Source organism: Hypanus sabinus, chromosome 1, assembly GCF_030144855.1.
Source record: "Hypanus sabinus isolate sHypSab1 chromosome 1, sHypSab1.hap1, whole genome shotgun sequence".
Taxonomy (NCBI): Eukaryota; Metazoa; Chordata; class Chondrichthyes; order Myliobatiformes; family Dasyatidae; genus Hypanus; species Hypanus sabinus.
This window is the reverse complement of record NC_082706.1, coordinates 200,725,853-200,740,502: the sequence shown is the minus strand read 5'-3', so window position 1 is coordinate 200,740,502 and position 14,650 is coordinate 200,725,853. Positions and strand designations below refer to the sequence as shown.

General features: G+C 41.7%; 1 protein-coding gene across 2 annotated transcripts in view; it reads left to right on the top strand.

The window, feature by feature from the left end:
• Positions 1-14,040, top strand: part of samd12 (sterile alpha motif domain containing 12) — a 157,820-nt gene extending 143,780 nt beyond the window's left edge. Inside the window, exons 5-6 of one of the 2 annotated variants that reach the window (XM_059984185.1) lie at positions 926-1,039; positions 6,046-14,040. In XM_059984185.1, coding sequence (XP_059840168.1) covers positions 926-1,039; positions 6,046-6,068 — 137 coding nt within the window. In that variant the 3' untranslated portion in view covers positions 6,069-14,040. The remainder of the gene's footprint in view (positions 1-925; positions 1,040-6,045) is intronic. The other variant, XM_059984195.1, reaches the window with a different exon arrangement.
• Positions 14,041-14,650: the final 610 nt, after the last annotated feature.

Sequence of the window (14,650 nt, the reverse complement as noted above, 5' to 3'; positions counted from 1 at the left end):
CCATCTGATATGAAGAGGCCAATGCATAGGGTTGGAAAAGGATGACAGGGGTTGTAAAGTCAGCCAGCCAGCTTCATCATGGGCACTAGCTTACCCACCATTCAGGACATTTTCAAAATGAGAGCCCTCATTAAAGACCCCACCACCCAGGACATGCCCTCTTCTCATTACAACCATCAGAGTGCAAGTACAGGAGTCTGATGGCACACACTCAACATTTTAGGAACAGTTTCTTCCCGTCTTCAGATTTCTGAATGAACAATGAGTACTTCTTGTAATTGCACAATTTGTTGTCTTTGGCACCCTGGTTGTCTGCCCCGTAGGTACGGTCCTTCACTGATTCTATTATGGTTATTGAATTTTTTGAGTATGCCTGCAGCAAGATGAATCTCAGGATTGTATATGGTGACATATATGTTCTTTAACCGAAAATTTACTTTGAACTTTATATTGCACTGTACTGCTGCCATAAAACAACAAGTTTCATGATAGGCAACACGAGTGAATCTGCAGATGCTGGAAATAAATAAAAACACAAAATGCTGGCAGAACTCAGCAGGCCAGACAGCATCTATGGGAGGAGGTAGTGACGACGTTTTGGGCCAAAACCCTTTATCAGGAGACTGATAGACTGTAGATCAGTGATAATAAACCTAATTCTGATTCTGGAAAGTAAACTCGTGAGATAAAACCCAAGATAAAATGCCATGCTTAGACTAGACCACTTTGCAATATCCTCTCTGCCCTTAGACTTGTCCAGACTCGCTCTCATATCTGGGTTGCCAACAGTGTACTGCATCCACCTCGCAGCTGATGTCCACTCACATGATATTTGATTGTAAACCATCCAAAAATGCGACCGGTTTTAGCTATTTATAAAAGTGAAGTTCGCAGTGACTGAGCGTATTTCTTTGTGGTCGTCCAGCAGGTATTGTGCAACAAACTTCAAGAACAAGGCGGCCATCGGTTAGCATTCAGAAGAGAGAAACTCTGAGTGGTGAGCCTGGGGAACTTGAAGATAGAGGAGCAATTCGCAGAGGTGGGAGAAATCTGATAATCCACTGAAATTCTGCCGGTAGTTGATGGTAATAGGGAAATCAATCAGAAACATTCGTAATAATATAACTTTGCTAATGGTCAGTCTGCAATGAATAGTAACAGATGTAAGATTTCAAAGGTTCATTTTAATATCAGAGATTATATACAGTATACAACCTGAAATTCTTACTCTTCACAGGCATCCACAAAACAAGAAACTCCGTAGAATGAATATATTACTGTAACTGGTATTAATTGTATCACCAACCTCACTCTCCACTTCACAGAAGTGGTCAAGGCATTCCTGTCAGTTACTTTTACACAGGTTCAACCTGATGTTCTGCATGGAAGTTGGATGTGGACTGCCTTATGTTGAAGACAACAAATTTTAGAGGATCAGGGTCCAGTGGCATGGAGTGCAAGATGAGATGACTCGGGATTCTTCACTGCTGCAGCTTTCCTCCACCTTCACTGTGGTTGTGATTTGTCATCATCTTCCACCAGTTCCATCGTCGAGGTCTTGATTGGGTCGCTCTCTTCCCCAACCCCCCCACCCCCCCTGACCTTACCACCGTGGGTGACTCAACCAGGAACAAACCACCGGATGACAAAACTCCAGACAGGATCGCTCTCAGGATCTCAGGAACTCACAAGCCTCTCCAAAGTAACGAGGAGACCATCCTCAGAGAAGACAGCGGAAATGGACTTGGGCTTCAGGGGTCACCTGCAGATCAACCTGACCTCAACTAAGTCCAGAGGTTACAATAAGGGCCATGAGATAAGTGTTTGAGGGTTATTTTCAAAAATGTTATCCTAGCCCCTCCCAAACCATTCCCTCAACTCAGACTTCTTGAAGTTTAAGTTAGTCACAATCTCATTATGATCGTCCACCTTATTGTTTATCTGAACTACACTTTATCTGCAGCTGTTACACCTTATTCTGAATTGTTATTGGTTGACTTTGTTTTATTTCAATATGCAGTGTTATAAGATCATGACATTGGAGCTGAAATATCCAATTTGCCCAGTATTTATGCTCTGCCATTCGATCATGGCTGAATTATTATCCCTCTCTACTCCATTCTCCCGCCTTCTCCCCATAACCTGTGATGCTCCGATTAATCAACAGTCTTATCAACCTCTGCTTTAAATTTACCCAGTGACTTGGCCTCCACAGCCGTCTGTAGAAATGAATTCCATAGATTCACCACCCTCTGGCTAAAGAATTCATTCCTCATCTCAGTTCTAATCTGAAGCTGTGCCCTCTGGTGCAATAGGAAACAGCCTCTCCAGCTCCACTCTTATTCAGTGGTTTCAGTGAGATCCCCATCATTAAACCATCAATGAGAATGATCTAATCTGAGTGATCAGTGAGCAAGACAAGCTTTTCACTGTACCTCAGTGCATGTCACAATAATATGCCAACTACCAATCCACTCCTCCCCTTTTCAAAAAGAATTCTCCATTTTCATATTTATACCAATTTCCTTTGTTTACTCAAAGAGTTTTGCTCAGGATCTTCCCCCCCCCCCCCACCACCTGTGCTGCTGAGAATCCTTGTTCATTATTTCCTAATTCTGCTTTTGCCCGTGAGTGGAATGAATCTTTCAATAAGAGCATAAGAGATAGGAGCAGGAGTAGGCCAATCGGCCCCTCAAGCCTGCTCTGCCATTCAACAAGATCATGGCTGATCCAATCTTAACTCTAGTTTTCACCGAATCCCACAAGGCAACAGTGCCAACCAACAGGGCACCATGCCGCCCATTTTATTTTATTATTCATCCCGCCCAAACCCATGTGATCACCCGGGGAAAAAAAAACGATTTGCCAATTGAGGAGAAAAAATCTGGAAAATTCCTCTCCGACCCATCCAGGCTATCGAAAACTGGTCCAGGAGATCACATGGCTGATCTAAACCTAGCCTCATGTCCACTTACCTGCTCGCTCACCGTATCCCCTAATGCCATTTTTATCCACATACTTTCCCACATTAAGCCCACATGGTCATCTTTTGGTGACTGCCGAACTTGGTGTCAGTTCCAGTTGTAACCCCACAGTTCCTGCAGCCACAGATGGGAAATGCTTGTCTATCCCAATCAACTCTTCCCAAATCAGCTTGAGTTCCAGTTCTGCAACTACCAGTCTTATCCTCCCATCTTCCAGCTCGCCACGTGTGCTTCTGGAGTCCATGTGTTCCTGACCTCCGATGATGGATATCGAGACATCTCCATGCCAACCATAACATGCTCAAAATAATTGAGATGTTGACACCCAGCTTCAAGTTCCTGGGTTTCAGGATCTCTGAAGATCTATCCTGGGCCCAAGATATTGATGGAATTACAGAGTAGGCACGCCGGCAGCTGTATTTCATTAGGGGCTTGCGGAGGTGTGGTACGTTATCAAAGACTCCCGCAAGTTTCTACGGATGTACCGGAGAGAGCATTGTGACTGGTTGCACCACCGTCTGGTATGGGGGGCCAACACACAAGATCAGAAAAAGTTTGCGGAGGGTTTAAACTCAGCCAGTTCCATTGCAGGCCTGAGCCTTCCCAGCATCAAGGACAGCTTCAAACAGCGATACCTCATGAAGCGATCATGGCAGACCCTCAACACCAGACGTGTCCTCTTCCCATTACTACCATCAAGAAGGAGGCACAGGAGCCTGAAGATGCACCCTCAACATTTTAGGAACTGCTTCTTCCCCTCTGCCATCAGATTTCTGAACAGTCCATGAATCAAATCAAACCAAGTTTAATTATCATTCAGACCATACATAGATACAGTCGAATGAGACAACATTCCATAGGGCCCAGGTACATAACATACATTCAAAACAGCGAGAAAGAAAAAAAAAACACACATCGATGTTCAGTTGCATAGTCCAAGTCCATGAGCGACTGGTAAATTGATGGTACAGCTGCTGGCAATCCATCCAGCCCTTCTGCCAGTCGAACACTGGAGTGCAGCACTGATAGGAAGGGCCAGCTTCCAACGGAGCACCAAGCACTGCCTCCAGCGTCGTCTCACCTGGACCGCAGCTGCAGGCAAGTCCCCTTGAGGCCTGGTCCTCGCTCCAACCGAGGCCAGCTGCTGCCTCGTCACCTGTCTCACCACCAAAACAAGGGAAACAGGCCTGCGGCATCTCACGTTATCAATGTCCAACGGGGTCTTGTAATCGCAAGAGAGGGCATCCAAGACAGTCACTCAAGGCCAGACTACATGCTCCTTTAGTGCACCACCTCCGCTGTGGTGCTCCTCCAAACCATCATCCTGCCGACTGCCAGCTTCTTCCTCCTCTGAGCTGCCCACAGGCTTCACTTTCTCCGAGCTGACTGCCGGCTTATCCTCCTCCTGCCCCATGCGTCAGCTTCTCCTTCTCCGACCCATCTGCCCGCTCCATCGAGACCCCGGCCGGCGGCTCCAGACAATGAACAGATTGCTGCTCTGGTAGACCTGCTGTGCCCGTTGATCTTGGAGTACGGTATAGACTTACGATTTAAAACACACTTTAAAAAGAAAAATACACCTTTGGTTAGCCACCGAGAGGCCGCTGCATTCAAACCCACCACCATCTTACCAGAATCCATGAACATTACCTCACTATTTTGCTCATTTTTTGCACAAATTGTTCTCTTATATACTGTATATTGTAATTTATAGTAATTTTTATGTATTGCACTGTATCACTGCTGCCAAACAACAAATTTCACAACATATGGGCCAAACGGCCTAATTCTATTCCCTTCTCTTATGATCTTATGTGTCTGTGATAATAAACCTGATTTTGATTCTGAAGTTGGGTCTACCTTATTCAAGGGCTTCCTTGTAGATGGTCAGAAAAAAATTGTGACATTTTCACCAACTCACCTGGTTTCACCAATCACCTGCCAGTCTGTAAACACAAAATACACTGCAGATGCAGGGGTCAAAGCAACACGCACAACACGCTGGAGGAACTCAGCAGGTCGGGCAGCATCCGTGGAAACAAACAGTCAACATTTCGGGCCGAGACCCTTCGTCAGGTCTGAAGAGGGAGGGGGCAGGGACAGAAGGTGGGGGGAGGGTGGGAAGGAGAAGGCTGGTGGGTGCCAGGTGAAAAACCAGTAAGTGGAAAGATCAAGGGGTGGGGGAGGGGAAGTAGGGAGGGGATAGGCAGGAAAGGTGAAGAAGGAATGTAAGGGGAAAGCACTATGGGTAGTAGAAGAAGGCAGAATCATGAGAGAGGTGATAGGCAGCTGGAAGAGGAGGCAGAGTGAAAGTGGGATGGGGGAAGTGAGAGGGAGGGAATTACCGGAAGTTGGAGAATTCAGTGTTCATGCCAAGGGGCTGGAGACTGCCCCTGCCAGTCTGTAATCCTTCCCCTCCCTCCACCACCTTATTCTGGCTTCTTCCCCTTTTTATTCTAGTCCTGAAGAAAGGTCTCAGCCTGGCCTGCTGAGTTCCTCCAGCATTTTGTGTGTGTTGCTCTTTGGGAGTGTTGTTGAGTTCGGCTGTTTGCAGATCGGTGTGACTGAAATATTCGACAGTCTTGCGGCATGACTCGCTCAATTCTCTGCTCTAGTTACCTTCAGAGAATAGATCCCGTCTGGATTTCCAGCATTAGCAAAGTCTCTTGTGTTTATATGAGCAATGAAGTGGAGATGCAGGGTCGATTTCAATATTTAATAAAAATCTGGATAGCTGCATGGATATGAAGAGTGAACAGGGCAAGGTGCAGGTAGATGGGACAATGCAGATTAATGGTCCAGTGCTAACCAGATGAGCCAAAGACCCTGTTTCGGTGCCGTAGTCATCTGTGACTCCGTATACTCTGTTGAGAGTCGGTTTCCTGCAGACATTCACAGAAAAATAAATACAATGGAATTTATGAAAAAAGCAAAAAAACTGACAATGTGCAAAAGAAGACAAATTGTGCAAATAAGTAAGTAGTACTGAGAGCATGAGTTCAAATGCGTTCTGCCATATTCTGCGCTTGGATGTGACAACATTTCCCTTTTCCTCCTACAGCCTCTCTGGGAAGTTCACCGTAACTCCAGGATTTTGAAGCTCTTGTTTCTCAGTCATGATATAAAGACAGAAAACCTCTGGCTCTCCGTTCTCTGCTGCGCTGCAGGGTGGTATCTGTGAACTACTGGAAAATCACTGTACTGAGCAATTTCTCCTGAAACTTTTACAAACTGAAGGGATTTGTGATCCAGATGTACGTCACCATGTATATTATTCAACTCTTCCAAACTCAAAGACTCTCTAAGAATTTCAATTATTTAATGGTCACTATTTTTAAGAAGTAGTTAGACACTTAACTAAAAAGCTTTGATTATCCCGGTCTTGTTGCGTAATAAAGGTTCAGTTTGCGTGAGGTTCAGATAATGCTTTGCACCCGTAAGTTCTTCCTTTTGATGTCAGAAGTTGATACTTGTTTTATCAAAGTTATGGTCAAAGTAAAATTATTATTTATTATGGTAGTATGTTGTAATATACTACCTTGAGATTCATTTTCTTGCAGGCATTTACAAAAAAATAAAAATACTGTAGAATTTATGAAAAGCGATACATAACAAAGACTGACCAATGTGCAAAAGAAGACAAAACGTGCAAATAGTAAATCATATTGAGAACGTGAGTTCTAAGAGTCCTTGAAAGTGAGTCTGTAGGTGGTAGAACCAATTCAGAGTTGAGGTGAGTGAAATTATCCACGCCGGTTCAGGAGCCTGTTGAAGAGTAATAACTCTTCCTGAACCAGATAGTGTGGGACCTGCAGCTTCTGTATCTCCTGCCTGATGGTGGTAGTGAGAAGAGAGCATGGCCTGAATGGTGGGGGTCCTTGATGATAGATGGTATTTTTCTGTGGCAGAGCTCCAGGTAAATTTTAGAATTTTAGAAATAATATAATAATTTTAGGAATAATATAATTAAATAATGATTGCTTGCAAAGAGATACCAACCAGTAGGAGTAAGGGGTAAGTACAGTTGTTATCCCCTTTGCATTTAATAGAGTGTTAAATTGAAAATAATATCTGAGTTCAGAGATCAAAGTTCAAGTTCAAAGTAAATTTATTATCACCATATACTGCCCTACCCTGAGATTCATTTTCTTACAGGCATTCACAGTACAATGAAGAAATACAATAGAATCATCCACCACAGTCAGGGTTTCTGACCAAATCCAACTTAAATTGTAGGATGTAAAATCTTTCCTAACGTTCATTCTGTTAAAACAAATTAGTCATTTATCACCAGTGTTTCCCCTCGTCATTATGCACTTAAGAGAAATCCTCCATCTCAATTAGACATAACATCCGGGAGTATAAACAGAATTGGATTGAAACTGACATTTATTTAAAGGAAAATTGCACAGCAAAAACAGCAAGTTTTAATTTATTTAACTTGGTCCGACACTTTGTCAATTCTACATAATGAGAAAAGTGTTGGTCTACTATTATGTGCCATCCACAGAATGTACAGCGGGCAAATCATAAATAATTGGGACACTATGGTGGCGTAGTGGTTAGCGAAATGCTATTACAGCTTAGGGTGTTTCTGAGTTTGGAGTTCAATTCTGGCTCCAGGCTGTAAGGAGTCTCCCCATGGAATGCATGGGTTTTCTCTCACAGTCCAAACACATACTGGCAAAGTTAACTTGTCATTGTAAGTTGTCCCTTGTTTAGGTTAGGGCTAAATTAGGGTTGTCGGGGGGTTGCTGGGGTGATGTGGCATGAAGTGTCGCAGGGCCTGCTCTGCACAGTATTGCTAAGTAAATAAATAGCAAGTTTTCGTAATTAACGACTGTTCAGAGTATAGTCTTACTACAATAAGCTGAACTGTATAATGTATTCCTTTTTTAAACAAACTGTAAATCACCCAATTAATGATGTGATGTTGTAATCCAATATACACTCAGTGGCCACTTCATTAGGTACGGGAGTGGAACTCCGTGTGGTCTTCTGCTGCTGTAGCCCGTCCACTTCAAAGATTGACATGTTGTGCATTCAGAGATGCTCTTCTGCACACCACTGTTGTAACGTGTGGTTATTTGAGTTACTGTCACCTTCCCGTCAGCTTGAACCGTTCTGGCCATTCTCCTCTGATCTCTCTCATTAACAATGCTTTTTTGCCCACAGAACTGCTCCTCGCTGGATGCTTTTTGTTGTTTGCGCCATTCTCTGTAAGCAGTAGGGACTGTTGTGAATGGAAATCCCAGGAGATCAGCAAGTTTCTGAAATACTCAAGCCACCCATCTGGTACCAAAAATCATTCCACAGACAAAGTCACATTTCTTCCCCATTCCGACGTTTGGGGTGAACCACAATTGACCCTCTTGACCCTGCCTGCATGTTTTTATGCTCTGAGTTGCTGCTAGACGATTGGCTGATTAGATATTTGCATTAACGAGCTGGTGTATAGGTGTACCTAATACAGTGGCCACTGAGTGGAAAGATGTGATTTTATAATTTACTTCATAGTCTAAATGAAATGTCTAGCATTTTGGATTTGCTTATTTTCTGAGTTTAAATGGTTTAGCACGGACTAGATGGGCCAAAGGCCCTGTTTCTTTGTTGTACTTTTCTATGACTATGAATTGAAGAATGCATTATTCCTATGAAGTCAGCTTGCAAATAGCCACCTGTTTGATTCAAGTATTTTTAGTGGATATTACGCAATGGTTTTTCTTTTGTTTTTAATTTAATATAATCTGCATGTGGTAACTTGCATACAAAAAGATATGGATGAGCACTGAACTGGCTAGGAAATTGGGAAAAGCACAGGAGAAAGAGGTGAGAATGAAGTAGGCTCAAAAATTGACAAAGTATAACCCACCCATGAGTTTCAATGTATAGGCTATAATTAAAAACTGTACTTATCTGAATTGGATGAAAGATCAGAAGACTCATGTCCAAATCTACCAAGCTCTTGAATGTGGCATCACAGGTAGATAGAGTTGTAGAATAAGCTTTTAGGCACATTGGCCTTCATAAATAAAAGTACTGAGTACAGAAGTTGGGATGTTCTGTTGAAGTTGTATAAGATGTCAGTGGGGCCCAATTTGGAGTATTGTATGCAGTTCTGGTCACTTACTTATAGGAAAGATATCAATAAGATTGAAAGAGCGCAGAGAAAATTTACAAGGACGTTTCTGGCATTTGAGGACCTGAGTTATAGGGAAAGGTTGAATAGCAAATAATTCAGAAGGTGTGCAGCTCAGGTGGCTGATGGTTGGGTTGAGTTGTTCTCCAATCTTGGCAACTTACTTGCAAACGTTTTGTCACCATGCGAAGAGACAGCATCAGTGCTCTGTTAATTGTGATGTGTCATGGGAATGCTTGGCCTTTATATACTTATCTATCAGCATATTGGTCATAATTGACACAATTAACAGTGCACTGAGGGTGTCTGCTCATATAGTGTCAAAATATTTGCAAGTAAATTGCCAAGATCGGAGGATAATTCAACCTAATGGTCGAATAGGTTAGGACTTTATTCCCCAGAACATAGAAGATTGAGGGGAGATTTGGTAGAGGTATACAAAATTATGAGGGGTATAGATAGGGTAAAGGCAAGAAGGCTTTTTTTCTGCTGAGGTTGGGTGAGACTATAACTATAGATTATGAATTAAGGGTGAAACGTGAAATGTTTAAGGGGAACATGAGGGTTCTTCACGCAGGGTGGTGAGAGTGTGGAGTGAACTGTCAGCACAAGTGGTGGATATAGGTTGATTTCAATATTTAAGAGAATTTGGATTGGTGCAAGGATGGGAGAAGTGTGGTCCAGGTGCAGGTCAAGGTTCAGCATAGATTATATGGGCCTAAAGGCCCGCTTCTGACCTGTAGTGTTAAAGACTCTAATGATAAAAAGGTGAGTAAGATAGTACCTAGTGATAATGGGGCACTAACTTGCAAAGATTATTTGCAAGTTGAACAAACTGTGGCATCTGGATAATGTAATTGAAGTGTCATGGATAATTTCAAATGGAATATTAGCCCTTTATGTCCAAAATCAAAGATTATAAAGGGATAAGTTCATCACAATTATGCAAAGCACCGGGAGTACTGAGCAACACACCTTAAGCAGCATCTATTGTTCATGAAGAAAATACTATTAAATAAAGAGTTTGGTCTTTCCTGAGTGAAACTGGGAAGAACTTTTGCATGGTACACATTTGAAACTCTTCCTCACATGTCGATTTGTTGGTAAGTTAATCGATAATTTTAAATCTGAGGCTGATAAATTTTTGTTGCCCGGGTCTTCACCCGAGGGAAGTGAATCAATTTTGTTCCTACAATCCTATTTGTTGTCTATACAAATATGCAATGCAGAGCAATTATACCCTATTATATTGACCAGAGCACACAGCCTCATGTCCATTTAGAATATAATTGAGATATATTAAGATAATATAAGATGAGAAGGCATTTCTTTAGTGATGAATCTGTGGAATTGGTCGCCACAGGCAGCTGTAGAAACCAGGTATTTAAGTATATTTAAGGCAGAGGTTGATAGATTATTGATTAGACAGGTCATTAAAGGATACGGGGAGATTGTGGCTGAGAGAAAAAATGGATCAGCCATGATGAAAAGGTGGAGCAGAGTTGATGGGCCAAATGGCCCAATTCTGCTCCTAAATTTTATATGGTCTTATATTCAGAGAGTGCATCCAAATGGACAAATAGCACTACTAAATTCCATCTCCTCTGACTTGACTTTGAAATGAAAACTGCTAGCTCATACTTGAAAGAGACAAATTAAGAAGAAAGAAGGAATTATCGAACTAAATAACCAGTGAAAGTGTAAATGCCTTCCTGCTCCTTTGTTTCGTGCAGTATTGCTGAAAGAGGGGAAGGGTAACTCTTTGAAATTCGTCAGATACAGAGCCATTTTATTTTTGGGATAGTTACACATTGTACAACAATGACATCTATAATCAAACTTCAAAGTAAATTATAATCAAAATACGTACACTCAGTGGCCACTTTATTAGGTTGGTTCTTTGTGGTCTTCTGCCGCTGTAGCCCATCAACTTCAAGGTCTGACGTCTTGTGCATTCAGTGATGCTCTTCTGCACACCAACATTGTAATACATGGTTATCGGAGTTGTGTTACCTTCCTGCCAGGCCATTCTCCTCTGACCTCTCTCATTAACAAGGTGTGCATGCTTTTATGCATTGAGTTGCTGCCACAGGATTGGCTGATTAGTATTTGCATTAATGATCAGCCGTACCCAATAAAGTGGTCCCCAAGTATATTTGTGCCATGAAACATCCCTTCTTTTAGCCGTCTGTTCAGAGATGAGATTGCCAGTCTTTGCAGGCTTGAGTCTGGAAGATAAGCAGGAAAATCAGTCAGCTCTGATCATTGTCAATAATATGTACTGATGGTGTGTTTTCTCTTACCATAAGTTAACATGAGTCATAACTTTTGACAATGGGTTCTCTTTAACTCAAGGGATGAATTAGATTCAACAAAGTGAATTTGAAGGAACAGGAACAAGCTTGTTTTACACAATAATGGCCAAGGTGCTGAATATCATTTCATTAAACGTTTGCTAGATGTTTGAATGTTCATTACCCTCCCCATCGCAAATGAAAGTAAAAGAAGAAACTCCGTAAATTTAATTGACATTGTTTTGAGATGGAATGCCCAATAAAATTCTATAATACCACGTTTATGAAATCTTAGTTGAAATCTGCTAACTTTGATTGAAAAGATGAAAATTGGTGATTAAATTCAGAGTCGATTTTGAAGGGTTCTTAGCAGTGTGGAAAAACAAAGGGATGTTGGGGTCCAGGTCCTCGAAGTTGCTGCACGTGTTGAAAGGGTTACTAAGAAGGTGTATGGTGTGTTGGCCACATTGGTAGGACTTTTGAGTTCAAATGCCAGGAGGTAATGTTGCAGCTCTATAAAACGTTGTGTTCAATTCTGGTCACCTCATTATAGGAAGGATATGGAAGCTTCAGAGGAGGTACCGAGGAGATTTACTAAGATTGTAGGAAATGTCTTATGAGAATATGTCAAGCAAGCTCGGGCTATTCTCTTTGAAGTGAAGTAGAGTAAGAGGTGACTTTGATGGAAGTGTACAAGATGATAAGAGGCATAGATTGAGTGGACAGGCAGAGACATTTTCCCATGGTGGAATGGCAAATGCAAGGCTGCTTAATGTTAAGGTGATTGGAACAAAGAGTAGTGGGTGGGAGGGATGTCCGAGGTTGGTTTTCTACACAGAGAGCGGTGGGTGCGTGGAACACGTTGCCTTGGGTGATGGTAGAGGGACATTTCAGAAACTCTTAAGCACAGGAATGATCAAAAAATGGATTGTTAATGTGGAAGGGAAGGGTTAGATTGATTTTAGAGTTGGCACAAGTTGTGGACCAAAGCCCTGAACTGTGCTATAATGGTCTCTGCTGGATTTCTTCCAACTCTTATCATCTGGTCCTTAGTCATCATCTCTGCTTCTTCCATTTCCTGTTACCTCCATCTCTAGTGGTTTATTTCTTTTTATTTTCTCCTTTATTTTAAGTAAATCCAAGTGACCTCAGTGTTTGGCTAACTCTATATTTCTGGTGCTGTTTAACATATTTGGGACTTGAACTGTTTATCAGACCACTTCTCTGAACACTCAGTAGGCTTGAAAATATTTTTATGCATTTGCACTTGTCGAAAAAGATTCTACAAAAATTGTGGTTTCTGTTTGTAGAATCATTTTTTAAAAGTTTTTTAATTTAAAAAGTTTCAGTATGCTGAATGAATGAAAGTATTTTTTTCTATCTTGGTTTTCTAAGTTTTCTACTGCTTGTTTTCACTACTCTCTAACAGAATTGTTAAATAGCCATGAGAGAGAAGAACAAATGCATAGAAATAGTTACCAAGCAGTAATCTCATAGAGAAACACTTTGCTTGAGTACTTTGTAATGGTCATCAACATGAACACGGTTACCACTCAAAAATTGGTAGCAGTAATTCCTGGTCCATTAGTAGTTTAAGATTTTCATTACAGTGCATGTTAGGACAGATATTGTCGACAGTGTTGAAAGATTAAATCACATTGAATGAAAATATGCATTTTGTTTCCAGAAAGACAAACTGTGTTAATGTCTTTTTGGGCACTATTACACCATTATGCTACAGACTGTTTTTAAAGAAAAATAAAGTTTTGCTAATGCCAATTGTTAATATTATGAAGCACTTGTCTTTTCCTATTAAACTGGAAAACTGTTCAATCCAGTTAAGAATTGTATTGCTCTGGTAAATATCATATTTCTACAAAGAGGTTTAAAATAATGTGCTGCAATTTATTCCATCCAATCACTTGAAATACACTCAATGGTCACATTATTAAGTAGAGGAGTGGAACCCAGTGTGGTCTTCTGCTGTCGTAGCCCATCCACTTCAAGGATTGACATGTTGTGCATTCAGAGATGCTCTTCTGCACACCACTGTTGTAACACATGGTTAATTGAGTTACTGTCACCTTCTTGTCAGCTTGACCCAGACTGGCCATTCACCTCTGACCTCTCTCATTAACACCATTCTCTGTAAACTGTAGAGAGTTGTGTGTGAAAATCCTGGGAAATCAGCAGTTCCTGAGATACTCAAACGACCCAGTCTGGCACTAACAATCATGTCACTTAGGTCACATTCCTTTCCCATTCTGATGTTTGGTCGGAACAGCAACTGAATCTCTTGACCATGTCTGCATGCTTTTATGTATTGAGTTGCTGCTGTACGATTGGCTGACCAGACATTTGCATTAATGAGCAGGTGTGCCGGTGTAGCTAATAAAGTGGCCACAGTGTGTACGCAAACTAGAGTGAACTAGAGAACAGTGCAGCTCCAGAAGTTAATATCTGAAAGTAGACTGAAGGAGAGAAGAGAGATGTACTGTATTTATGCATGTATAAAAATGTGATGTTCATAATAAAGATGTAATGGTTGTAGTATTTATAATAAGCATCAGTAGTTCTTTTCATGTTGAATGAGTGGCTGGAATTTAATATTGTGCATTTTCCAAAATACAAAATATTTTAATATTTCCTTTTAGATATCTTAATAGTAATTTCAAGTAAAATAGAGTAATTCAGACAGTGAGTTTGTGTTTCCTTGCAATAGACAAAATTTTTTACATTAGATCTCAAATACTCAGGATGCACAATCGCTCCCAACTCTCCTCATCGTCAGCATGACTGCACAGCCAAATACCTGAGTAATCACATTGTACAGTTCAGCGATGACACGCAGTGATGCGGCTCATCACCAGCAAAGACAAAGCAGCCTACAGAGAGGAAGTGGGAGAGTTTGAGGCCTGATGCCAGGCAATTAACCTCTTCCTTAATGTGAACAAGATGGTAATCAACCAGGAGAACTCGCACCACTCACACCACCTCCGCCAACCCCTGCCCCCCCCCCCCTTACATCAGCAGCACAGAGAAGAAACCAAGTAGATTCAGACACCAGGATGTGCACACCTCACACAGCCTCTCATGGTCTCAGAAAACATCCCACACAGCCAAGGAAACTCACCAGCACCTCTGCTTTCTGAGGAGGCTGAAGAGAACTGGACTTCGTACATCCATACTCACATCATTCTACAGATGCACAGTAGGGAGCGCCCTACCAAGCT